This window comes from Perognathus longimembris, chromosome 2, assembly GCF_023159225.1.
Source record: "Perognathus longimembris pacificus isolate PPM17 chromosome 2, ASM2315922v1, whole genome shotgun sequence".
In the NCBI taxonomy this organism is placed as follows: Eukaryota; Metazoa; Chordata; class Mammalia; order Rodentia; family Heteromyidae; genus Perognathus; species Perognathus longimembris.
Window position 1 is genome coordinate 102,298,783 of NC_063162.1, and position 27,103 is coordinate 102,325,885.

A 27,103-nucleotide genomic window follows, 5' to 3' on the forward strand; every position below is an offset into this window, starting at 1 on the left:
ATCTGTCTGTGGGGCTGGGCTGCGAACCGTCTTCGCAACGCGGCGGGTTCGCCGGCGAATTCTGGGGGATTCCCGTGGTTACGAAGCATAGGGCGCAGGCGTCGCGCGCGGATCCGGGGCCGCCGGAGCCCGGGCTGGAGTTCGAGTCCCGGGAGTCCCGCAGCAGGGCGCGGGAAGGAAGCGCCCCTCGCCATCTCGTCTCCCCCTGCACACAGTTCTGGGGACCGAAGGCACCTGAGGTGGAGGCTGGGCGGGAGCCGGAGGCTGGGAGACCCGATCACCGGAGTCCGCTCCCCGGCTCGGGCTGCGGGGTGCAAGCCTCCTCGGCTGTGCCCCAGCAGCCACGGGGACCCCTTGCGGGGAGTCCCGAGTCCGGAGCGACCGGGACCCCCGGGGAAGGAGGAACCCGCGGCGTGCAAAACTTTGGGTCCTCGGGCGGCAACTCTGCCGCAAAGACCAGCCTTCCTAGGGCCCCAAGTCGGGGGCCCGCAGCAACGCAGCTTCCCCGCGGCCGGGCGACGGCAGCGTCTGCGCTCCGGCACGCGGCGCGGTCCGGGCGGCCCGGCCCCTCCCTGGGGGGGCGTGCGTGCGGGCGGCGCCGATCCAGCGCCCCTAGCGGCTGCGCGCAACGCCAGCCGCTCCGCACCGCGCCGCGCCGCGCGGCGCCTCGCCCGGGCCGGGCCCGGCTGGGCAGGGCAGAGCGCCGAGCGCCGAGAGCGCGCCGGCCCCGCCCCCGCCCCGGCCCCGCCCCCGCCCGCCGCCTCCCTCCCTCTCCCCGCCCCCTTCCCTCCGCCGGTCCCTCCCGCCCTCCCCCTCCAGAGCAACTCAATGTCGGAACGTTCCGAAGATGACGTCGGAGCGTTCTCGAATCCCGTGTCTCTCGGCTGCTGCTGCCGAAGGAACAGGGAAAAAGCAACAAGAAGGAAGAGCAATGGCGACACTGGATCGCAAAGTGCCCAGTCCGGAGGCGTTTCTGGGCAAACCCTGGTCCTCCTGGATCGACGCCGCCAAATTACACTGCTCCGACAGTAAGAACCCCACTGCCTCCCCCTGCCTTTATTACCCTGCAACCTTCCCATTCACCCGGAGCCACCGGGAAAAAGTGTGTGTGCGAGAGGGAGAGTGGCCCCCGGTGTCCTCCATGCTTCTCCCTCGCTCTCTCCCTAGCTCTCTCCCTCTAAATAAATACACATGGAGGCAGAGCATCAGTGCACGAGAGGCCCGGCTGCCGGGGCTGTCTGTCTGTCTGTCTGTCTGCCTGCCTGCCTGCCTGCCTGCCTGTGCCCGGCTCCCCGTGGCAGCCCGCGGGGTGGGCTTTCGCAGCCCCACGGTGTAATCTGTTTAAAAGGCTACTCTGTTGCTGCTTGCATAGTTGGTTTTTTTTTTCTTTCTTTTTTTTTTTTTTGGTACCTATCTGGGCCAGGTAGATGTAAAACCTAGACTTGGGAGAGAAAATGTTACATTGTCAATTTTTGAAAGATTTTTCATCTACAGTATTTAGATCGATGTGTTTGCAAATAAACACACTCCCTCCCCCCCCCCTTTGACTTTGGCTTTTTTTCCCTCCCCCTCCCTCTTTTTTTTTTTTCCTCATTTTCTTCTTTCCCTTTTTTCTTTTTCATCTGCAGATGTAGATTTAGAAGAGGCTGGAAAAGAGGGTGGAAAAAGCAGGGAGGTTATGAGGCTTAATAAAGAAGGTAAGTGGAGCTCCTGGCATTTTAGTGTTAGCATGTGTGGCAGATCTTCACAGGGTTTGGAATATAATGTGAATTGTTCTGCTGGGTACAGAGTGACTAAGGCTTGTCAAAAATTGAGCACGCCCAGGTGACTACTGCTGCTTCTTGTGTTAACTTCTTTCAAAGTCTAAATACAACTGGGAGGGGGGGATACAAGGGGGAGACTATGGAAGCCAGAAGTTTGCTGCACTTGAGTTGGAGTCCACATTTGAACCTCCTGATGCGTATCTGCCATTCTCCTTTGGAGCATCATTGTCAAATTGAGGAGGGGGGGTAGGAATCCCTGAAAGGAGTTGTAAGGTTTCCTTCAGCATTCCAGCCTTCCCTGTGGGAAAATGCACAACTGTTTTAGTCAACCTCACACAGTCAGTCATTCCCCATCCACTTCTCCACTCTCTCCAACAGGAAACCACTGGAGGTGGCAAACCTTTGCAACAAGAGACACTTGCCCCAGTTTGTGCTGGGTCACAAATTGTCATGTGGTGACCAGGGCTAGGGGCACCTGGGTATATGGCCAGCCTCTCCCCCCACTAGCCCATCCCCCATCATAGAAATGTGGTACCTGAAATTGGACACAGTGAGTAGATAGATCATTCCAAATCTAGACATGTGAGTGAAGCCGCAGCCTGTTGGTGCTGGGTATTGAACACACTTGGTTATCATACATAAATCCTATCCTGGATATGTTTGTAAGCCTCCATGGTTAATTATGGCCTATGACTTCAAATGGAGCAACTCAGGAAGCCAGATGGATGAATGAGTTTGTTTGAATTGTCATGCACTAACTGAAGTCTTGTATACATAATTGGCTGAACTTGAAGTGCAAAGGGGCAGAAGAGAAGGGTTGGATGTGTATCAAAAGTTCATATATCACTAGACCACAGGGGCATGGTTCACTCAACAGTGGATGGATAAAAGGTCATTAGACGCCAAAGAATAGTCCCCTTCTAAAAGGGATGTTATCCCAAAAGGCAGCTGAAACCTGCTTGGAAAGATGGAACCCATTTGCAGATTGACACCTACAGACACTTGGATTTCTGTGTCCAATCATTTCCTGACCATCCAGTGAGAGGAAAATTTATGCCTCAGGAAAAAAAAATAATAGAGGTTAAAATGCATATTCCAAGGAGAGCTCTCTAGCACAGTGTTTCTGCTAATTAAGCACTTTGGGAACAAAACATTATTCTAAAGATGTTTGCTTCTAAATATCTTAGTGTGATCTTGACGTGTGTTTAGGATGCATGGGGAAACGATATCAAGTGGACTTCTTACAAGTGGTGGCTTATTTGTGCTCAATGTCTATGTGTGTTGGCCCTGGGAAGGTGATTTTTCTTTACTGACAAACTCTCGAAATCTTTACAAGCTTGTGGGATTGAGTTACCACACCCCTCAGCCATGTGTCCAAGGAAAACGATGAGGTTGTGAGAACCTTGATGTTCAAGTTGAGTAAAGGTCATGGTAGGCTGGAAATATGGCCTAGTGGCAAGAGTGCTTACCTTGTTTATACATGAAGCCCTGGGTTTGATTCCTCAGCACCACATATACAGAAAAGGCCAGAAGTGGCGCTGTTGCTTAAGTTGGCAGAGTGTTAGCCTTGAGCAAAAAGAAGCCAGGGACAGTGCTCAGGCCCTGACTTCAAGCCCCAGGACTGGCAAAAAAAAAAAAAGAAAAGAAAAGGGGGGGGGGGTTCATGGTACTGTGGGACACAGAGCTGGCATCTTGCGGGTCAAGGGGGATGCATTATATTTGTAGTCTGTAATATACACAACTCATAGTTTTTCCTCTCCTCCACTCCTTTTTCACAAGATTCTTGTTCTCAGATTCCCTTTGCCTCCTGAGAAATGGATTCTTTGAAGGAAAAAAAGGAAAAGCTCTGTTCTTCCCAGAAGTCACAAATGGCAATCCAGCTTATTAGGCCCTTTGTCCTGTAAAGGTACAAAGATTTAGCTCCTAATTATATGTATTTGCATTTAGGATACCTACTATTCAAACCATGCAATTGCAGAGTTGACCAAAATAGCTATGAATGGGCTTAATCTCTTTGTTTCTGGTAGAGGAGCTTGGTGAACAGTTAGTTCCTGACAGTCTGTCACATGTAGGCACACAATTTATTTTTGTAGATGAGATATACATGTACTTTCCCCTGTGGTGAGGAACTTAGGGGATGAGACCCTATATCAGTATGTTTGGTGGTCTTAGGCTCACCATGGGCCTCCTCACTGGAGCTGGCATGTGTAGGTCTTGGTGTGGACGTGTGTTGGTAGTTAGATCACTGCAGGGCACACTGGCCTATGTGCTACTTGGTCTGTGTGTTATAAACATACATGACTGACTATGGTACTGTTGATGGTAAGTGGGTCTTGAGAAATCTGGGCTTTCACTGGCAGTGAATGCGTGAAATAAAATTTAGGAATTCTAGTTGAGAAATGAAGGGATATATTTTTGAGGTATAGCCTGAAATTCACCACATTATTTCTGAGAGTACATTTCAGTGGTAATCGGTACATTTAGTGTTGAACCCATCATCACTGTCCATTTCCTAACATTTTCATTATTCCTATCAGAAACTCTGTGCACATTATGCAGTAACTTCCCATTTTCCCCTTCTCCTTAGCCCAAGCATCCTAGTTTACCTCTGTCATTCTAAAGGTGTCTCTTCTAAATGTCTCATCCTAGCAATGAAATCCTACAGTTTTGTCCTTTTTGGCTTCTTTCATTTGGCATGATGTTTCCAAGGATCATCCATGTTGTAGTATGTACCAGCACTTTTCAAGGCTGAATAATATCCCATATGATATATATTACATTGTGTTTATCCACTATCTGATGATGGACATTTGAGTTTATTTCCATTTTCCTGTATTGTGCTGCTGTGAACATTGGTGTAAGATGCTTTTTTTCTTTTTTTTTAAGTAGATCAAGCTCAGGAAGGGAAGTTAGTCTGCAAATGTGAAATAAGAGCCATTTTGCCTTCTGTTTCTCTATCCACAATTTCAGAAGACAGAGCAAACAGTTGATTTGGGGGGGGGGGGGCTTGTATGCCGGTCCTGGGCTTGAACTCAGGGCCTATGTGCTGTCCTTGAGCTTTTTTTGCCCAAAGCTAGTTTCTACCATTTGAGCCACAGGTCCACTTCTGGATTTTTGGTGGTTAATTGGAGGCAAGAGTCTCAGCCATGATCCTCAGATCTCAGCCTCCTGAGTAGCTAGGATTATAGACATAAGCCTGCTGATTTGTGTGACTAACTTGTTTCTCTCCCATTCCTGTCTTTTGATTCAGTTCTCTGCCTGTATTAAGGTGAAATGTTAGTTGCATTATTTGAAATCTCCACAAAAAGTCTTCTCATCCTTCCCATCCAAAATTAGCTAAAATTATGGTCAAGAAGAATTTAGCAAATACATTTGGGCCTTGCCCAGTCAGCACCTGGTTTACAAGCTGAGGATAATTCCATTTTGAGATGTGCATGTAAGGGTTCTATCTAGAGCAGCCTGGGTGAAGAGACAGAGCTTGGCGTTCACTTGCTGAATATTGGTGTATGCTCTGGGCAGTGTCTCCCCATCTTTGGGCCTGTGCTCCCCTCTGGGACTGTCCTCCACAGTCCTCTGGACCAATGCCCCACTGTTGAACGAACCTACCTTTGAGAGATGCAATTAGACCAGATAAGTTGTTTCTAAACAAACTTTAAAAGTAAAGCAAGCTGTCACATTGAAAAGACCTTAAACCACCTCAGAAATTTTGAGAATGCCTACATGCATTTTTCTCCAGTTTTGATTTCTTGGTGGCAAAAATGACAGCATCTCATACACATACAAATAGTTGTGAAAGCTTTTGATCCTCAGGAAAGGGTCTGAGTGTGAAACCCAGTGTAATGTGTTTCCTCTAGAGTGGATACTGTTTACCTCAGTCGGCCTGGATCAGTGAAGAGGTCAGCTTTCTTAGGAGCGTCCCAGGGATCTTGGTACCTACCTAACTTACTACAGGACCTGTGGCTGTGATGGGAAATTCCATGCTAGGCCGTTCTTCTAAGAGTTCTCTCTCTCTCTTTCTATTGGGAATTGAGGGAAACCTCTCTGATTTAGAAAAGATGTTTCCCATTTCTGATTTCATCGTCCAAACTTTTTGAAAAAGATGCCTATTTATGATTCATATGGCTCAAAATGTCCTTGACTGTAAAACAGAGCTAACAGGGCTACTGTGGGGATTTGTGGAGATAACACAAAAGGGCTTAGCATGTAGTATATGCCTAATGAATGTTTGCTTTTGTCCCTTTTTATTGTTGTTATGACTGTCACCATCATTTATTAACAAAGCTAGTTGTAGAAAACTTTATTTTTCTAATTAACTTGGATTTTTTAACTAATCTGTGATGAAGGGAAAACATATGCTGTATCAGGGTCTTTATTTTTAGAGCCAAGCATTTTGTCAAAATTTTATAAAGCTAATGATTTCTTTTTAAGAAAGACTGATTTCTTTGCACATCACAGTTTTAATGGTGTGTAGCTAATCAGTGGTCCTTGGTAAACTTTATTTAGACCTGACGAAAAGTACTTTTGGCTAAGTAGTTATGCCTACGAAGGAGTTGTACAAAGTGTTTTCTGGGGACTAGGAAATCTAAAAATAATTGTGTGTATGTACATGTGCATGTACATGCAGCACATGCCATTATTTGGGCCTCAGGGCCTCTTGATCTACCTCTGCTTTTTCTCTCAAGACTGGCACTCCACCAGTTGAGCCACAGTTCCACCTTTAGCTTTTTGGTAGTTAATTGGAGATAAGAGTCTCTTGACCTTTCCTCTTCAGGCTAGCTTCCAATTGCAGTCCTCAGATCCTGAGTTTATAGGCATAAGCCATCATCTCCCGGTAATTATGGATGGATGGATGGATAGATAGATAGATAGATAGATAGATAGATAGATAGATAGATAGATAGATAATCTCCCATAGATCTCATTAGGGTCTCTTAGAAGCCCACACCTGTAAAGTTTGGAACTTGTCTGGGCTCTGTAAGGCTTCCACATGATGTAATCTGATGTAGGTAAATGTGTGGAATACTTGGGGCACAGGAAGTTCTCACTGTGACTGTGAGAGCTTGCTGTTTCTTGTGTGCTAGTGGAAGTGGGCTGGGGTGCAGTGCACGTGGGGACATGTTCTGCCCAGGCTTAGGACCCTTGCAGTTAGGACCAGATGGGAGCACAGTGACAGATGAAGTATTCGGTTCCAAGCTGGAAGCCAGAGACAAGGCCAGGAGATTTATGGGAAACTGTATCCAGCTTCCCTTTATCACTGAACAGACAACTCCGTTATCTATGTTAATAGGAGATGGGAAGACAGGAAGTCCACAGATTACACAGATAAACCTCATTTTCACCATTAATTTCAACTTCCTTTCCATTAAGCTCACCTTCCTCCCCCTTTGCTAACAAGTCACATTTGTTACCTTTGGTGGTTCATTATCATCTCTTCTCTCACACAGGGTATTGGATGGAAGGACCAGGAGAGATAGAGTGGCTGAAAGGTGGTAGGAAGGAAAGAGGAAAAATCAGGGCTTGGAGAATTAATAAGCTTCACATTTGCATCAAACTAATGAGCAGAAGATATTTCATGACCAAAACAGCAAAGCCAAGAATAAGTCACCCTGATATTTGGAAAATACGAAGCTTCTGAAACGAGTGTCTTACTGTATATGCCAGTATTCCCATGTGCCTGGTTCTGATGTGGAGAAAATGTGGCTTGTGGACTGTAGGTATGACTCAAGTGGTAGAGCACTAGCTGGGAGCAAGAAAGCCAAGTGAGAACAAGAGGCCCTGAGTTCAAAGCCGGGTACTGGTCCAAGAAGAATATGTGGCTCTGGGTGCTTCCAGCACAGGAAGTTAGACTGGATGGGCACACTAAAATTCTGCACACAATATTGCCTTTCATGCTTCCATTTGGTTAGGTCAGGGTCTCATTAAGGGTCATTTTATGAAACCATTGGGTTTGTGATTGGCTTTACATGCACGCACGTGTGTATGTGTGTACATATGTATGTATGCTGGTCCTGGGGCTTGAACTCAGGGCCTGCGCACTGTCTCTGAGCTTTTTTGCTCAAGGCTAGGGACCTGGCCACTTAAGTCACAGCTGTACCTCTAGCTTTTGGTGGTTAATTTGAGATAAGAATCACAGGGATATTCCTGCTTGGAACCACAATCCTCTGTCTCCTGAGTAGCTATGGTTACAAGTGTGAGTCCAGCTGTTTGGGCTTTTTTTTTGGCCAGTCCTGGGCCTTGGACTCAGGGCCTGAGCACTGTCCCTGGCTTCTTCCCGCTCAAGGCTAGCACTCTGCCACCTGAGCTACAGCGCCCCTTCTGGCCGTTTTCCATATATGTGGTGCGGGGGAATTGAACCGAGAGCTTCATGTGTAGGAGGCAAGCACTCTTGCCACTAGGCCATATTCCCAGCCCCCCCCCTTTTTTTTTTAACAACCTAAATAACCCATGTTTCTGTTTGCTTGGCTTTTTTTTTTAATCTTTGAAGATGTAGACTATTACCATACATTTATCAAAAAGTTACTCTTTACTTTTTTGGTGGTAGCTGGGGTTTGAATTCAGGGCCTTGCAGTTGCTAGTCTAGCTCTCTACTACTTGAGCTGTCTCTAGCCCATTTTACTTTGTACGTTAATCATGTGCCTTGGATTCTCCTATCTCCACCTCCCAAGTAGCTGGGCTTGTATGAGCCAACATGCCTAGCGTAAAAGCTATTTAGAAAGTAGTGTTAATAAGTTACAAAATTCAACATAGTATATGTTACAGTGCAAAGGAAATCTTCTCTGTTTCCATTTGCCAGGACATCCTATGTGCATTTGAGTAGATCCGTATGTACTGTGGTTTTTCATTGTTCCTGCATGAATGACAGGAAGCTCTAAGTGTGATTTGTCTTTGACTGCTGTCCGTATCAGCTCAAAAAGAGCTGCCACACTCTCCTCAGGATGCCTACCTGAGTGTAGCCTCTGGTGTCACACCCACACTGTGTTCTGGGCATCCTCCATGCTGGGAGTGAGTGACACACTGGCCAGGTCTGCTCTGGTGCCTGAAAGGGAATGGTGAGGTATTGGCAGAGGGCGTGGCAAGACGGCCTGCTTTAGGATAGGGGTTCGGTAAAGCCCTTCCTGAAGAAATGTTGCTTCTGCGAAAACGTGAAAGATGAATGGAAGTTGTCTACATGTGGAGTTCCTCACTCAGGGTGTTGTTAGAGGAAATGATGTGTGAAGGCCCAAAGTGTAAAACAATGTAGAATGTTCTAGAAAGTTACTATCAGGGTTAAGATAGTGGAACAGAGGGTAGAATAGGCTTTCTCACCAGTGGCAATGCTAGCATTCTGAGCCAGGTGTTTCTATATGGTGGGGACTGTCCTGTGTATTGCAAGAGATTTTAACTAAATTCCAGTGGTGTTCTTCTCCAAGTTTAGACCACCAGAGCTGTCTGTAGACAGTGCTAAATGTCCCCTTGGGAGGTTAAATTACCCCGGTAGCACCCTGGTGACTGTAAAGTTAAAGAGGTAAGAACATAAGCTAGGCACTGGTGACTCATGCCTCTAATCCTAGCCACTCCAGAGATTGAGGATCTTGGTTTGAAGCCAGCCTGGGCAGGAAAGTCCATGAGACTCTTATCTCCAATTAATCAGTAAAAAGCCAGAAGTGGAGCTGTGGCTTAAGTAAGTGGTAGAAGACCAGCCTTGAATGAAAAAGCCAAGAGATCCCTGGTTGTCTAGTGGTTAGGATTCGGCGCTCTCACCGCCGTGGCCCGGGTTCATTTCCCGGTCAGGGAACCAAAAAAAAAAAAAAAAGAAAAGAAAAAAAGAAAAAGCCAAGAGAGACCCAGAGGCCCTGAGTTCAAGCACCACTACTAGCACACACACACACACACACACACACACACACACACACACACACACGTAAGAACACAAGAAAAATCTTAAGACAGAAATATCCTGCTACTATCATACTATCTTGTGTTGGGTGTACAGCCTGTATCAGTCAGCCTTACCACCTACTCAGGAGAACCTACAGCTTGTGGCTGCCCCCAGGTGCTGGGCTGCATCTGGGAGGGGCTCCAGAGGGAGAAGACTGGATCCTCAAGAAACTGTCCTCAAGGTTTCCCAAGGGACTGCTCCAAACCTTTGGTTGTGCCAGAGGTCAGTAGTGCAATAGTAACATATACACTCATTCGGGAGGCCCTGCCTTTCCTCACTGAGGGGAGAGAAGACCCCCCACCCCACCAAGATGCTGATAATGATGGCATTTATTATTCACTGGCCTCTCATGTCAGAAGCACCATGGCAAAGCATTAAGGATTTCAGTTTATATTGGAAGTCAGGCTGGAAATACAAGTGGCGTTCTCTGCAGTTTGATTACCCGTGGGATATGTCTGAATGGAGATGCTCACAACGGAGAGCAGAGCAGCTGGCTTCAAGATTTCCATGTTAAGGACTGGAAAATAGGGAGAGCAGGGGAAGGTCTGACTCCTGAAGGCTTCTGGTCTGCATGCCACTGGTCCACGGCACTGTTTAGGACAGTTGGGCCATGTTGACTCCTTCTAGCAGCTGCATCTGCTGACACTGTAGGAAAGTTAGGCAGGTTGGCTTCATCATGCTTTTCTGTGTAGGTTTAAGTTTAAGTCCTCTGCTCTCACCTTTCCCTCAGGGCATTTGTTTCATTCACATCATCCTCTGAAGTGACCAGAGCACATAGAGACCTTGTCCTAATCAAGTCCTTTTCTTTTTTTGCCAGAGCAGAGTGTTTCTCTTTTTTAGTACTGGGGCTCTAACCCAAGACATTCACTTGTTAGGTAGTGCTCTGTCACTGAGCCCAGCCTAACCAAGTCCCAAGGTGGCCCAGTGTTTACTCAGGACTTGCAGGAGACAGGTGTTTGGTCTCACTGAAAGGGAAGGAGAGGGCTAGCCAGTGGTGTGTGCTTTTTCAGAATATTCTAGAAACTGAATCGTTAAGAACTAAACATGGTGTAGTGTTCAGGGATGGCTTCCAGCTAATGCTGGCTGGCTAGCTGGCTTTCTCTCTCTCGCTTCCTGCCTTCTGTGGCAGAGCACAGAGTGGCTGCTTCTCCCCATGGACTTGGGTTTGGACTCAAAGGCCCTTGACTCATGAGAACTTGGGAGTCCCTTCCGGCAGCGGGGCTGAGGCTGAGTCAGAGACTACACCTGGCTGGAGTGCCACTGTGGACAAAGCATTGGCTGTTATGGAGATGCTTTATTCCTGTGGTTGCAGGACACAATTCCACTTGTCCATTTTAAAGGATTGGGTGCTTGAGGGGGAAAAAAAGGAAACCAAATAAGTACTTACTAGGGCAGGGGAAATGGGCCCAGGTCATCATTGTAGGGAAGATAAAAGTGAGTTGGTCATCACCAACTCACTCTTTGAACATGGAAGTGGTTATCCGTCCATGTACCTGCTGGGTCTGTGAACATTAGCAGTTCAAGGACTGCCTCTACCAGGGAACCAGTATGCCAGTAGGTCAGAGTCAGGGCTGGATTTGGGGTGGGGGACCAGGACTCCAGTGCGGACACACTATCATAGATGAGCCCAGAATCCCAGGGCTGTGGAGGGCACTTGAGACAGGCTCCCAGACTGGGCGCAAAAGGATGAAACGCTGTATGAATCCACTTGTGTGCAGTTCCTAGCATAGTAAAGTCAGGGAAAGGGGAAGGAGAGTTAGTATCTAGTGTGTGCAGTTTCAGCTAGGGGATCTGGGAAGGTCTAGCGATGGACCGGTGGCGAATGTCACATTGGGAATATACTCAATGTCACAGAACTGAGCAGTAAAATTGCCTATGAGGGTCAGTTTTGTTTTGCCTTTTCCTTTTTTCATGATACATACACAGAAAGTAGATTGGCATTGTACACTTAGGAGTTTCATGCACTTCGTGCCTGTGTATTAATCTCAGGCATCCAATAATGTCAGCTTTGGGTATGATCATCATTGTTTTAACCCAGTCTGCCACTTCTAGGAGACAGAGAGCATTCTGACTTTTAAGAGTGTGCCTGGGCTTCGAGTCCTCTTTTGTCAACATTTGTGATCTTGGTTCTTTAAGGACTCCTGGAGTGAGAGCAAACAGAGTTGGACTAGTCCCTGCACTATAGTTTCCAGATGAGTCTCTGAGAGGGAGCACGGGAGCCAGGGAGGCACATTTCCAACAAGGGTACCCAGTGGCTCCCTCTGGTTGGTTCTCAATACTGCCAACCCTGAGGATTGATTGGGAAGCTTTTTTTTTTTTTTTTTTTTTTTTTTTTAATTTTTGGTCCTGGGGTTTGAACTTGGAGACTCATCCTTGCTAAGTAGGCACTCTACTGCTAAGCCATGCCTCTAGTCCTTTTTTTGAGACAGGGTCTCACTTCCTGTCCAGTACTGCAATCTACCTATTTTAAGCTTTCTATCATAGCTAGGATGGGCAGGTACATGTCACCATACCCAGCTTCTTCTGTCAAGATGGAGTCTCTCGTGGACTTTATTGCCCAGCTGGTTTGTACCCATGTGCCTTCCAGTCTCATAGCTGGGATGACAGGCATACTCTACTGCATTTAGCTATGGGTTGAGAAGGGGTCTTGGAAACTTTTCTGCCTTTGCTGACCTTAAACCACAGTCACAGGATTATACCACCAGTTCCCAGATGGGAAGTTATTTTAATAGGAGAGATTATAACAGCGAAGGTCTACGTAAAAGAGCGGTGGAGAACTCCCTAAGTATTTTTTCTTTTTCTTTTGTCATTACTGTGACTTGAACTCAGGGTGTCATGCTCTCACTTGGGTTGCTTGCTCATGGCTGGTGCTTGGCCGCTTGAGCCAGTCTCCAGTCCAGCTTTTTTTCTGATTAATTGGCGATGGAGTCTCGTGGTCTTTTCTGCTCAGACTGGCTTTGAACGTGAATCTTTGAATCTTAGCTTCCTCAGTAGCTAGGATTATGGTGTAAGCTACCAGCTCCTGGCTTTGCATATGTACTTTTAAAATAACAATCTTGTTTTGATTTGATACCGATTTGATTTGATTATGTCCCAGGCATGGTGCTAAGTGTGCATTTTCTCATTCAGTCCTCACTACCACCCCAGAAGGCAAATCCTGTTCTCTATCCCTTTTGAGAGATTAGGAAGCTGAGCTCAGAGAAGTGAAGTGATTTACCCAAGGTGGTCCAGCTGGGAAGTCCAGATCTGGGATTTGAACCCAGAGGCAGAGTCTGTGCTCTATAATCACCTGTCATCCTGGGAGCAGGGTTGGGACTAAGATAGGACAAACAGCTGCCAGAACTTACACCCTAAGAGGTGCTCACACAGGCTCTTGCAGGAGCAGAGCAACCCCTGCCTTTCGTATCACATGGATACCTGTTTTTCATCACTCAGCCCATCCCTGCCAGGAAAGCCTGTCCTTTATGCAGAGTAGTGCAGAGGAACTAGCTGTCCATCATTGCCTGCATAAGCCAGTAGCCAGGCAAGGAAGCCCTCAGGCCCCCATCAACGAAAGGCTTTATCCTCCCAGGGCCCCAGCTTTGGGGCCTCGTGGTCAGAGTGCTCACCTCAGGGAATCACAGGAGCTGATGCAAACTCCTTTTTGGAAGAAGGTGTTAGCAAAGATGGTTGCCAAGCAACTCCAGGGCATCTATCTACACTGATGATTTCTCTCTTTTTTCTCCCTTTTGAACATCTTCTCTGCTGCTGTTCAGTTTGCTCTTGGCGTTGGGATTGTTAGTATTTTCATGAAGGGCCGCTCCTTTGGGTGATGGAGTAGAGATAGCTTTTCATTTCAAGGTGTCCTTTTGATAGTGATATGCCCGCTAAGTGGGTGTGAAAGTCCTTTGCCTCCTTCTGCCTCCGCATGCCTCAGTTGTCACTGGCTCTGAAGGGCAGTGATAAAGAAGATTCTTTGGTCTGGAGTGGCCAGGAAAGGCACACAAAATCCATCTTCCACATGAGGACAGGGCAATGTGGTGATGTGGGGTTTTCACAACACTGGATTTCACCTGTTCCTCATTAGTCTGGCCACTTGAACATTTTCTCTGTCCCTGTGTGCCCCCCCACCCCCTGCCCTTGGGAGTCTGACATGTTTCATCTTGAGCCCTATGCACTCACACCTCTGTGAGGGATTTCAGGTGTCCCTGGTCTGCTGGCTGATGATTTGATTCCCATGAGAGCCAGGGAGACCTTTTACCTGTGACAGGATAAAATCATGCCTCAGGCAGAGAATGGGACACTCAGAAGTGGGCCTGGCTAGTCACTTTAGTGTAAAGGCAGCTCCATGTCTTCCACCCACAAACAAGAGACCCACCAGCCACATCCTCAGACTCCAGACTCTGTCCTCTTGAGCTGGCCTCTACCTCTTGACCACTGTGTCCTTCCTCGTCATCCTTTGCAGATGCAAGACCCAAAGAGAACACAAATGCAAATGTGACTGAGACACAAGACTGCCTGGCAAAGACAGGCCCACTATGTAATAGTTGGCTTGAAACAAATGAAAAACATTCTGCTTCCCAAATGGAGTTAATGGTATTATTCCTTTACATGGTAGATAGCCCTAGAAGCTTTTAGAGAACCTCCTTTCCTTTGCAGGAGTTTTAGTGCTATCCACTTCTGTAACCTCACCCCCTTCCTATCTGGGGACTCTGCTTAGTGCTTGAGCTATCCATTATCTGCCCCTTGGAAGCTGCATTGCCCAACCCCTGCACAATGTTTTTGTGTCCCTGTCCCCCAAACTCCTTAGGCCTCAGTGCCAGGGCAACCTATGCTTTTCCACCTCTATCATATTGGGAAAAGCCCTTTCACTTCCATGCTCAGCCCCCACCGCAGGCTAGCCTGCCTCTTAGCCACCTAGACTTTTATACTAGCTTCGTAATTGCTCTTCCTGTCTCCGCCTTCCCTACTCACTACTTCAAAATTAATCTCCCCCAAATTCACATTTATCAAATTGGTCTAGAAATGAAAAGCTTTCATCACTTCCCTGTCAGCCACAGTTAACACAACCCACCGGGTCCTCTAAGCCTCAGCCCTTCACATCCCAGTAGGCAGATGCCTTTCTTGATGTCTTGGTGTTCCTTTCTTACCTGTGTCTCTGCTTCTGGTACCTTCCACTCCATTCACACCCCACTTACATCCTGCAGGGCCTAGTACACTTGGGCATGTCTTGTTGTCTCTCTGGCTCCACCACAGTGGTCTCCTCTGGCCCCTTTCTAAAGGCTATACCCACCATGTACATTGGTTCCTAAAGTTTATGCTGCTGTTTATTCTGAGGTCAGTGTCATGTCTTTATGACTGCCTCCGAGTCTTCTGGAAGAGAGTAGGGGAGAAGGAACCCACCCTCTTTTTTTTTGGCCAGTCCTGGGCCTTGGACTCAGGGCCTGAGCACTGTCCCTGGCTTCTTCCCGCTCAAGGCTAGCACTCTGCCACTTGAGCCACAGCGCCGCTTCTGGCCGTTTTCTGTATATGTGGTGCTGGGGAATTGAACCTAGGGCCTCGTGTATCCGAGGCAGGCACTCTTGCCACTAGGCTATATCCCCAGCCCCCTCTTTTTCCTTTTTGTGTTAACTGTTCAACCAGAAGAGTGTTAACAGTTCATTAGGAATCATATTTGTTTGTTCAGGTACATTGTTTGATATTCCTGCATTATTTTTTGGTTTGGTATAAGGATTTGAACTCAGGGCCTCACACTTGCTCAGTTCTTGCTCTACAACTTGAACCATGCCTCCAGCCTAGCTTTTTGTGAGTTATTGTTAGCGATAGAGTCTTGTAGACTTTTCTGCCTAAACTGGCTTTGAACTGCAATCCCCTCAGATCTTAGCCTCCTTAGTAGCTAGGATGACAGGTTTAAGCTGCCAGCTACTGGCTTATCATACCATTTTTTTAAGTCTAGGTCCGCCATGTAAAACTGAAACTGTTTCCATTGAACACCAAGCTGCTCTGTGTGTGTGTTTTCCCCTTAAAAATCATTCTGGAGATGACCTATACATTTCTTTGAATCACTACCTAATATTTTGAGGTTGTTGAGATTCTACGAACTGACAGGACTCCTAAAGTTCCTATGCAGGTTGATATTTGGAGCCCTACTACCAAAGGACATGAGCCCCAACATCTTCAGTAGGTTCCAAGGTCTATAGAGAATACTGAGTGGGAAAAGGGCTGTTGTGGGGCCTTATAGCTGCACACACCTTTGAACAACCTGAAGTTGCTCATTTAATATTCTTTGGGAACTCCCATCCTGCCCCCTTGTTTGTTCTGGTCTCTTCTGAGTCAATGTCCACATGAACATTTTTCACCCATTTAAAAGTATATCATAGTCACTTGCATGCATATCACTTAGATACAATAGTAATTCACAATTTGGTCTTTTTTTAAAAGGACATATGTATTTCTGTATAAGGATATATATCTCTTTAAAAGAATGCATAAATATTTCTGTAGCATTCGAAATTAAGTTGTTGCTCTCATGACATTTTATCTTTTAAATATTTCTCATTTGCCACATCTTGATTTTTGTAACCTTGGCTTATTTGCTTAGATAAATGTATGTGTATTTGCTGAATTGTTTGGAAGTGCAAACAGCATGGCACTTTCCTCCTAAATACTTTGCATGTGTATCCAAAAATTAAAGGTATTTTTCTAATCACAATCATTATATATTTCTGTATCACACTTAGGAGATTAACAGTAATTTCCTGATTGCATCTAATAGCCAGTTCACATTCTGATATCCACCCATTTCCCTCCACACCCCAAAAAGTTTATAGCTGCTTCTTTGAAGCCGAAGTCTTGTCAAGGTCACTGTGTATGTCTCTTTAGTTACTTTTAAGCTGGAAGAGTGCTCTCACCTACTAGGGGTATGCACATATGTGTATGTTCATTTTTTTCTGAACATAATGTTGTACAAAGACGTTACAGTTCAGCATGTCTATCTCAATGTCTAGCAATTGTGTGTATGTATGTGCACACATGCATACATGCACATGCTCATCTTGGGACTTGAATTTGGGGCTTAGGAGCTATTCCTGAGCTGCTTTAGCTGAAGGCTAGCATTCTGCTACTTGAGCTACAGCTCCACTTTTGGCTTTTTGTTTGTTTGTTTTTCATAGTTTAGTGGAGATAAAAGTCTCATGGACTTTCCTGCTCTGCCAGGCTGGCTTGGAACCACAGTGCTCAGATGTAAGCCTTCAGAATAGTGAGGGTTATAGATAGTACACAGCTTCAGTAATTCTTGATCAGAGTCACCCCTCCCATTATTCTGTCTGTCCTAAAACATTGCTGTCTAGAATGCCTCATTTTCTTGTCTGCCTCTTCGCTCTCTTATGGTATCATTTACCTTGTTTTTTCCTGTACTGTGTTTTCCCCATGTTGGAAGTTAAAGCTCAAGTCTTAATTAGAGTCAGGTCCACATCTTGCTTGGCAAGAACATCCTTGGATATCCTGAGTGCTTCATTCCACTCCTCCTCAGAGCCCATCAGGCCACTCATGTCACCCATGAAGGGATGACAGTCACTTGGGAAGGTGGTGGGCACCTCTCTCCATTGATTTGTTTTCCTTCTGATGAATGTGTCATGTTGTAGGTGATGCTTTGGCACTTAGTGACTATCTTCTTCCACCACAGGAAATTTCTTGGCATCCACTGGCTATCTTTGTTTAGATCTGTAATTTCTTTAGCAGGAAGAGGATGATCATTTTTAAATTCTGTCATTCTGACCTACTTTTGTTGGCCAGTATTCTTCTATAAAGAAAACCATAGCCAGGTATGGTGGTGCACACCTGTCATTGCAGCAATCATGAGGAGAAAGAAGGAAGATGACCAGTTTCAGACCAGCCTAGGCTACTTAGGATCTCATTAGAGATCCCTGTCTCAAATCAATAACAACAAACACATTTTTAAAGAAAGACTTCTTTCTCATCAACAGAGCATGAAACGCTGTTTTAAATCACTTCTAAAAGGCAGAGTAAAGGTTTTTTCCCCCTTTCATTACCAGTTTTCACAAAAAGGAGTTGAACAGTATGATTCTTAAACACAGGAGGGACCAGGTCAAGGACTGGCATGCTGGCATTCTGAAAAGATGTGTGTGTAGGTGAAAACCTATAATCAGTGGGAGACTTGAGGGTGGGGTTTAAGCTTCAGGAAGTGAAATGTGGTTGGTAGAGCATGTGTGTGAAGCTGAAGCACCCTCTACTTCAACTGGGGGAAGGAAGAAGATAATTACACTAAATCTGGCTCTCACCTTCCACTGGGAGCCTAGTTTTTAACGTGGGTCAGCTGAAACACGGACTGACATTGCCGACCATGCTGAGTACTGCTGTGCCTTTTAGGATGCAAGGCACAGGGTACTTCCTGCATCACTGGTCCAGTAGAGAGTGACGGGCCACCCAGGATGTAGAAGCCTGGGCCTGGGCTCAGTGTGGGGCATGAAGGGGCACCATCTATCCTCTGGCTTTACCAAGCAGCAGCTGGGGTTCTCTGAGCCAACAAGAGAACTGAATGGGGCTAGAGTGGCCTGTCAACCACAGAGGGAAGAGATTTCAATATGGGGTCAGCAAGCTCTTTGACTTGAGGATGAGGGGGGATGTTTAGTTTGGGTTCTGAGGAGCACAGTGAAGCTGTAGTAGTAGCCTAGTTAATGTTTGAAGAATGAATGTTCTCGATAAAGACAGAAAAATGACCAAGGCGTGGACATTTAGGAGACTTCCTAGGGAAGCACCTGAGCAAAGGTCCAGGAGGCTGCAAGTTCCAATGGAACCCATCACTTTCATGCAGTACAGTTTCCTGGAAGCAGGCTCCAGAATAGAAGCACAAATAAAATCAGTAGTATTTGAATGTGTTTTGCTTTCTCTGCTCATGATTCTGTAAGGAGGGTTATTTTCTTGCATGCATACATATATTTAAGGTCTTGCTGTTCAATTAGTAAATTCTATTAATACTGCATTGGTGTGTGTGTGTGTGTGTGTGTGTGTGTGTGTGTGTGTGTGCGCGCGCGCCAGTACTTGGGGTTGAACTCATAGCCTGGGTGCTATCCCTTAGCTTCTTTACTCAAGACTGGCACTCTGCCTCTTGAATCACAGCTCTATTTCCAGGTTTTTTTTGCTGAGTAATTGGAGATAAGAATTTCATAGAGGCTGGGTGCCAGTGGCTCACACCTGTAATCTTAGCTATTCAGGAGGCCGAGATCTGAGGATCATGGTTCAAAGCCAGCCTGGGCAGGAAAGTCCATGAGACTCTCATCTCCAGTAAACCACCAGAAAACTGGAAGTGGCACTGTGGCTCAGGTGGTAGAGCCCTAGCCTTAAGCTGAAGAGCTCAGAGACAGCACCCAGGCCCAGAGTTCAAGTCCCACAACCGACAAAAAAAAAAAAAATTCACAGACTTCCTGTCTGGGTGGGTTTGAACCAGCATCCTCAGATTTTAGCCTCCTGAGAGGCTAAAATTACCAACATGTGCCAGTGGTACCCAGCTATACTCAATAATATTGAAAGAAATATTTTAGGGGCTGGGAATGTGGCTTAGTGATAGAGTGCTTGCCTAACATGCATGAAGCGCTGGGTTCCATTCCTCAGTACCACATAAAGAGAAAAAGCCAGAAGTGGCGCTGTGGCTCAAGTGGTAGAGAAGCTCAGGGACAGCACGCAGGCACTGTTCAAGTCCCAGGACTGGCACCAAAAAAAAAAAAAAAAAAAAAAAAGAAGTATTTGAATAACCTGCCCTCTAAAAAAAGTATACATATGTGTACATATTATACATTTTACTGATAACATGCTGCTTAGAGCAGTGTACCAGTGGCTCTCGCCTGTAATCCTAGCTACTCCAGAGGCTGAGATCTGAAGATTGATCGAGGTTCAAACCCAGCCCTGGGCAGGAAAGTCCATGAGACTCTTATCTCCAGTTAACCACCAGGAAGCCAGAAGTGGCACTATAGCTCAAAGTGGTAGACTAGCCTTGAGCTAAAGAGCTCAGGGATAGTGCCCAGGCCCAGAGTTCAAGCCATAGGACGCCAAAAAATAATGCTGCTTAACACACAACTTGCCAATATGAAATATCTTAAACCATTATTAATTCACATACTTGATATTCTCACCAAATGCTTTTGTTGAATTTTTTGAAGTTCTTATTTCCTAAGCCACCCTAAGATTTTGATTGACAGGCAGGTGTAGGCCCCACATAAGTGCTGGCTGATATTCTACTTGAGTTAGCAAGATAAAAGTGAAGGAACAAAGATGTGTATTAGAACTCCACTTGATTGTTAATGACACAAGCTAACTTTCTTGCTCAACTGGATAAGAGTTTTCAAGTATACTGAATAACATGTCCTCATTCTTTTGAGCTATGCACAGAAGGCTGTAGAATGCTATACTTTTAAATTTTTAACCAGCTTTGTTAAAATTTTATTCATCACTTTCTCAAATCTAGGTAATTTAAGACATATCAAACCTTGGTTTATAGCATTCTGTTGATTTCTATGGTGTAGTAAACTCTCTTAACATTGCATTTGAAGCTCTCGGTGTGGACTCAGAGTCTGCTAAACAGATTTCCAGATACTGTCAGTGTGATAAAGTACAAAGTGAAGTCAGATTCCTGACCCACTGGCAAAATCCAGCCTGTAGCATGTTTTTATAAATATAACAGAGCCATAGTCCCAACATATTGCCTCTGGTTGCTTTTGCGCCACAATGGCCTAGTGAAGTAATTGATAGTTTGCCTTCCTCCACCCCCACCTATAGCTAAAGTATTTACCTGATTCTTTCTAGAAAAAGTTAGCAATCTCTGCTAAAAGCATAGCAAATAGTAAGGTGTAACAAGATAAATAAAAAGTAATGAATTTTAAGTATTTAAGTATTGAGGGTTTTGCTTGTATCTTTTTTTTTTTTTAGGTCATGGGGCTTGAACTCAGGGCCTGGGTGCTATCCCAAAGCTCTTTCACTCAAGGCTAGTAGTCTACCACTTTGAGCCACAGCGCCACTTCTGGTTTTCTGAGGGTTAATTGGAGATAAAAACCTCACAGACTTTCCTGACCAATCTGGCTTCAAACTACCACCCTCAGATCTCAGTTTCCTGAGTAGTTAGGATTGCAGGTGTGAGCCACCAGTGCCTGGCTGATTATAAGTTTATAACAGGTAGTTTTTTTTTTTTTTAATAATTTAATAATTGTCTCTTCCAGGTACCAAGAACTTGACAATTCATTCTTAGGAGCCTCTCCAAGCCACATCTATAAACCACTACAACACTCCAAAAGTTTCAGCTTTTATACTTGTTGTTGGGTTTTTTTCCAGAGCTGAGGACTGAACTTGGGGCCTTGTGCTCACCAGGCAGGCACTCTTCCGCTGGCTAAATCCCCAGCCCCCAGGTCTCAGTTTTTAGTGCCAGAAAATGAAGCTGTCACTGCTAAGAAGCAGCAGCAGACAAAACCAGATTAGAGGGAGAGCCACAGTGAAAGAAAAGATTTACACTACTTGAAATTGTGGTCTAATTGTCCGTAGAAATCCGAAGAAAGCAATTTTGAGGTTAGTTTTCATATGAATTTTTTTTTTTCCCTTCTTAGGGTCTGAGGTTAGTTTTGGTTTTTCAAATGTGTTTTCTTCAGAGCTAATTTAAAAACTCAATACAGTATGCTTTCCTTACTGAATTTTGTGAACATCTGTCTTGAGCCCATTTAGCCCCTGTCAGACACCCAGCCACTTCCAGAACTCCCCCAGATGTTCTGTGTCCCAGGAAAGGCCCACTTCCTGTTGCTGGCCCTGAACTAGCTGAAAGGTGGGCCCACCAGTTGCGTTTCTGCTGGGGTTTTCCTTGCCGCCATTTCCTGCCGCTTGCCTCTGAATGGATTACAGATGGTCAGAAAGATTTCTTGGCACAGAGTAAGGACCAGTGTCCAGTGCTTTGTGGGAAAGAATTTATAACAGGACAGCAGTATATGCCAACCAAGAGTGGGCCTGGCTGCAGCAGCTGAAGCTGACTGCCTAGGAAGACAGCTAGAGGAGAGGATGGCAGGAAGAAAGGCATGTTGACATTCAGGTGGCGCCTTTCAGCCCTGAAATAGTCACCTCACCATAGGTGTTGGGCCCTGTAAAGATGAGGCTTCCTGGAGAAGTAGGTCCTGAGGTAGCTGTGCGGAGGCCTGATGGAAAGTACGGTATGATAAATCCTCACACATCTCTCCAGAGACAGGGACACAGGTGCTACTGTGTTCCTTTGGTGTTTGTTTGTTTTAAAGCCACAGTGTAGAACACACTCGGCTTTTAAGCTTTTAGAAATATCCATAATATTTAGTATTTATCTTAAAATACACAGTTCAGTGGCACATTTACAATGTTGTGTGACCCTCACCACCATCTGTTTCTAGAACTTTTACAAAGTTCCGAACAGAAATTCTACAGCCATTAGCCAATAATTACATTCCACTCTGCCCTCAGCCTATCTTCCTCTTCCTGTCTTCCTGAATTGGCCCGTTCTACACCTGTATAGTGTGTCCAGCAGTGATTTCCCTCTCTGTATCTGGCTTATTCACTTAGTACAGGTCCATGCATGTTACAGCATGTCTGAATTTACTTCCACTGTGTGTATTTGTATGTTTGCACTTGTGTATGCATGTGTGTGCCAATACAAGGGCTTGAACTCGGGGCCTAGGCACTGTCCCTTAGCTTTTTCACTCTACCATTTGAGCTATAACTCCACTTCCAGTTTTTTTGCTGGCTTATTGGAGATAAGTGTCTCACAGACTTTCCTTCCTGGGCTGGCTTCAAACTGCCATCCTTAGATCTTAGCCTCTTGAGTAGCTAGGATTATAAGCATAAGCCACCAGTCCAGCTTAGCTGATGCTATTCTGTTGCATGTATGTACCACGCTGTTTATCTGCTCATCTACTGATGGATATTTGGGTAGTTTCCCTTTTCTGGGCATTGTGGATGCTACTGCTATGAGTTGATCATCACCATGCTTTAGGAGTCAGATGAAGGATAGAAGAGAACTAGTTTGTCTGATGACCCCTCAGCGCTTAATAGGCAGCACAGTGTTAGGAATACACATGAAGAAGGCCTTGTGTAGGCATCAGCCAAGGACCCAGTCCAAGTTGACCCTCCGCATGCCAGGTGGGTGGGCTACACTAGATCAGAGGGTGCCTTTTTCTAAGTTAGACCAACGTGCTTTATCGACCTGAGGAGGGCGGCTAGGAAGGCTGAACTCTGGGATCTAGGATTCCTTGGTTTTGGTCTCCCTCTGCCAGCATGCATGGCAGCTGCAAGGGTAAGGCTTGGTAGTCCTCACCTGGGAAGTGAGGGCAGGGCTGTCAGTTTCTGCTGCAGTCCCAGGCTGCAGTTACCTGACAGGAAGATGATGCCAGGTTCCAGCAACATTTCTGAGGGAGAGGAGGAAGGCAGAGGCAGGCCTCTGGGGACAGGTGTGGATGGCATGGCACCCAAGGCCTAGAAGAAGAAGGTCCTAGAACTCCCAGAGAATAGGAGGTGATGCCACCAAGAACTTAGACCCAGGGAAATGCTTACAGCAAGTGTGATTAACTGACGTTTTTCTGACCAAAGATGGTGGGGAAAGAATGAAGAGTTGGCGTTTTTCCTTAGTAAAATTATTAAGTACTCACAGTGTACAGAGCCCTGTGCCAGGCCTGTGCTAGGTGTGGAAGGAACAGTGACTCTTGGCTCATGGTCTGAAACCCTCACATTGCATGGAGAGTTATGAAGGCAAGCAGGGGTGGCTTGTATGCGCACTTTCTCCAGGGAGGAAGTCTGGGTTCTCCCTTTGCCTATAGCTCCTCCAGAGTGTATGACTTCCACACTGTTCCCAAACAAGGTACTTCGAGGAATCCACGGCTTGTGGGGAGACAGGATGTAATAAGGGGCAGTTGATGCTGAATTTTGGGTTTAGGCTTGGTGGCATTTGTAAATGCCCTTTGATGAAGAGTCTTCCCTAGGTTGGGGTAGAAGGCAGTGAGAACCACTTGCAGTCCTACTGCCCTGTTTGTCATTCATACTTTTTACCTAAAGACAGACAGATGGACCAACAGACACCCCCCCCCCAAAAAAAAAGGGCAGAGGATAGTTTGCTGGATGGAGAAACCTCTTAAATCTCATGCCTCCTGTGTATAATTGGTAGCAGAGACACTCAGTAGTATAGAAAAAAAATTACAGGCTTTGCAGTAGGATTTTAGCTAACATCAGGGCTAAGATGATATACTGTGTGCTCGCTGTGTGACTTTGGGTAAGCTGCCTCACTTCTCTGTGCCTTAGAGACACAACTGTTGATGGTCAGGCTATAGCAGCTGTTAGTACTGCCGGGGGTCGGGGGGGAGGAGAGGGAAGGGGGGTCAGGCCTAAGATTGTAATGCTTTCTGCAGATTAGCTACTGGGTTGTACTTAAATTGTGGAATGCTCAAAAGTGTGAGGGAACAGAATTGGACAGCACAACAAGGGGAAGGGTTCAGATGAAGTTGAAGTTGGAAGTTTTAAGAGAGCCCTAGAGGCCAGGGGAACTGATCAGAATGGTCTTATGGGTGGTGACTAACTCTGATTTCTTTGATATGAGCTTCATCCACTCTGGGCTGGTCAGCTCATTCAATACACCTGAGAGCTGGTGGGAGAGTCGGGCAGGAGAAAAGAGAACTCCTGAGAGGGGCTCACTTTCCAAACAGGAGGCTCCTCTGCTACAAACAGAGAGGATGCTGGGATGATTTTTGTGGCGCTTTTTGTTGTTTTTGTTGTTGTTGTTGGTGGTGGTGGTGTGGTACTGGGGATTGAACTCAGGGCTCAGAGCTTTGTGCTTCCTATGAAAATAGTTACCACTTCACCCATCTACTCAATCCTTTTTGCTTTGGTTTATTTTTCAGATATGATACGGTTTTATTTTTCTGTTTTTTTTCCACGGTGACTTCCCACCTCTTAATCCCCATTTCATAGCTAGAATTTCAGGTATATACCACCATACACCAGACTGGCATGTTTGACCACAGTAGCCCTTGCTGGCTGTGAACTCATCCCTTAGGAGGCACAGGCATGAGTACAGGGGAAAGTCACATAAGCCCTCAGAGCCTCATTCTTTTTTTTTTCTTTTTATTTGTTTATTAATTGAACACAAATTTTTTTTACAAGGTGTTGTGCAAAAAGGGTACAGTTACATAGTAGGGCAGTGTGTACATTTCTTGTGATATCTTACGTCCTGTTTTTCTATCCCTTCTCTAGGTCAGGTAGACATATATACAATATACAATGTATCAAGAACATATACAGTATTCACAGACTTGGTCTCTACTGTCTCTCCGTCTCCCTTTGTTAACAGTCATATATCAGGGAGATCATGCCCCTTTGTTTTCTGTGTTCTAGGCTTGTCTCGCTCAACATTATTTGTTCGAGTTCTGACCATTTCCCTGCGAATAACAGTATTTCACCATTCCTAATCGCTATGTAGTATTCTATTGTGTATAAGTACCATATTTTTTGGATCCATTCGTCTGTGGAGGGGCATCTGGGTTGTTTCCATATTTTGGCTATTGTGAATTGTGCAGCGATAAACATGGAAGTACAAATGTCTTTTTGATATCTTGGGTTTTGCTGTTTAGGATAGATGCCTAGGAGTGGTATGGCTGGGTCATAGGGTAGGTCTGTATTGAGTCAGAGCCTCATTCTTCCATCTGTAAATTGCAATAATCATAGGTACCTCTCATTGTTATTCCAGGGAAGATGAAATGAAGGGCATACAGCAATAAATGTCATGCTCCAACCATAGCAAATGCTTCGGAAATCCTTTCTTTTGCCATTTCATGTCCATTCTTTCCCCTACCCCCATTCTCCAAACAGGAAGGACTGTGGTTCAGAACCAGGCTTTCTTACCATGCTCTCATGTGGACACATGCCTGGGTGAGAGACTGTTCGGGAAACCAGAAAGTATGACAGCCTCTCAGGAAACACCATCAAGAAATGGTCCTTAATCTCCCAGCCGAAGCAGAGAACCAGGAGTATATAAACCTAGCTCAGCTTCCAAGCATCAGCTCTTTTGATAGACAAAAGTATTCTTTATCATAGTATTTCATCAATATGAGAGATATCATTCATTGTTATTTTGTGACTACAGTGAGAAAAAAAGCCCACAATCAACTTCCATTCTAAGATTCATCTTAATTTTAAAGATGAAATGTATGTGGTGGAGGGGGTAGCTTAGACCTAATAAGATACAGTAAGACAAAAATAGAGTGAAAGCAAAATTGACATTACTTTTTAAGACAAAGCATATAGTTTTAAGAAACATTAAAAGCCCTTAGTAGTGCCACAGTATGCGAAGGTGTGTATGTGAACTTGCCATCCAATGGGGAATCTGTTTAAAGGGTTAAGAGAGGCAAGGAGGAGGGGCTGGAGATGGAGAAACAGCATGGAAGGAAGTGGCCCAGACTTCAGAGCACCCTTTGACATCCAGGGGACCAGAATATCCTTCAGAGAGCCCAAGGGCCTTGGTGAATCATCTGTGCTCACTTACCCTAGGAGGAACGTCTTCTAGGAGGAACGTCTACTTGGAGAAGGAGGGAGGCATCCTAGAACCCAGTATCCAGGGCCAGGCCTCCCACAGGGTGGGAGACCACCGAGGCCCCACCCACTAAAAGCTGCTTTCTCAGTGTGGTGACTTTCAGTTCAGCCCTCATCCCAGCAGTGTGCAGGCTATAACAGTGCTGGCTCATCTTGGGTCTAGCAGAGGGGCCTAGTAGAGCCTCCTGTTTCCTGCCAGGGCCTCCCCTCTGCATCCACCTGACACATGGTCCATGGAGCCAGCATCTGGCAGTTGTGGTGTGGTCAGGGAGCAGGCCATGCCTGGCACCCAGCCTTCTGCCACTTCATTGGCAAGGAAGCAGAATCACATTCCAGGCCTGGTAGACTGCTCAGCTCCTGTCAGGGGCCAGTGGTGATGGCTTTTTCCCTCTGATGGACTGGAAAGTGACACTCCAGGCTGGAAAGAGGAGGGAATTTGGAGAGACTCTTGAACAGAGTTTCTCTGGGCTCTTGACTGGGCCCATGGACCTGCTGACATTCAGGCAGGGTTCAGACTTCTGTAGATAATTTTTTTCTTTTTTTGTTTGTGCTGGTCCTAGGGCTTGAACTCAGGGCCTGGGCACTGACCCTAAACTTCAGTGCTCAAGGCTAGAGCTCTACCACTTGAGTGTGTGCCACTTCTGGTATTTTTGGTGGTTGATGGGAGATAAGAGTCTCATGGACTTTCCTTCCCCAGGCTGGCTTTGAACCATGATCCTCAAATCTCAGCCTCCTGAGTGGCTAAGATTATAAATGGTAAGCCACTGGTGCCTGACAGATTTTATTTCTGAACACAAATGATACATAGTCAGTGCAGAAAATGTATATCCACAGAAAAGCTAGTTTATAATCT

At 45.8% G+C, this 27,103-nt stretch overlaps 1 protein-coding gene and 1 non-coding gene across 3 annotated transcripts in view; both read left to right on the top strand.

Moving 5' to 3' along the window:
* Positions 1–791: 791 nt before the first annotated feature.
* Atxn7l1 (ataxin 7 like 1) overlaps positions 792–27,103 on the top strand; it is a 237,979-nt gene continuing 211,667 nt past the window's right edge. Inside the window, exons 1-2 of one of the 2 annotated variants that reach the window (XM_048339820.1) lie at positions 792–1,028; positions 1,629–1,697. In XM_048339820.1, coding sequence (XP_048195777.1) covers positions 848–1,028; positions 1,629–1,697 — 250 coding nt within the window. In that variant the 5' untranslated portion in view covers positions 792–847. The remainder of the gene's footprint in view (positions 1,029–1,628; positions 1,698–27,103) is intronic. The other variant, XM_048339821.1, reaches the window with a different exon arrangement.
* Trnae-cuc lies at positions 9,466–9,537 on the top strand. The gene has a single exon. It is a non-coding gene; the product is annotated as a tRNA-Glu (tRNA).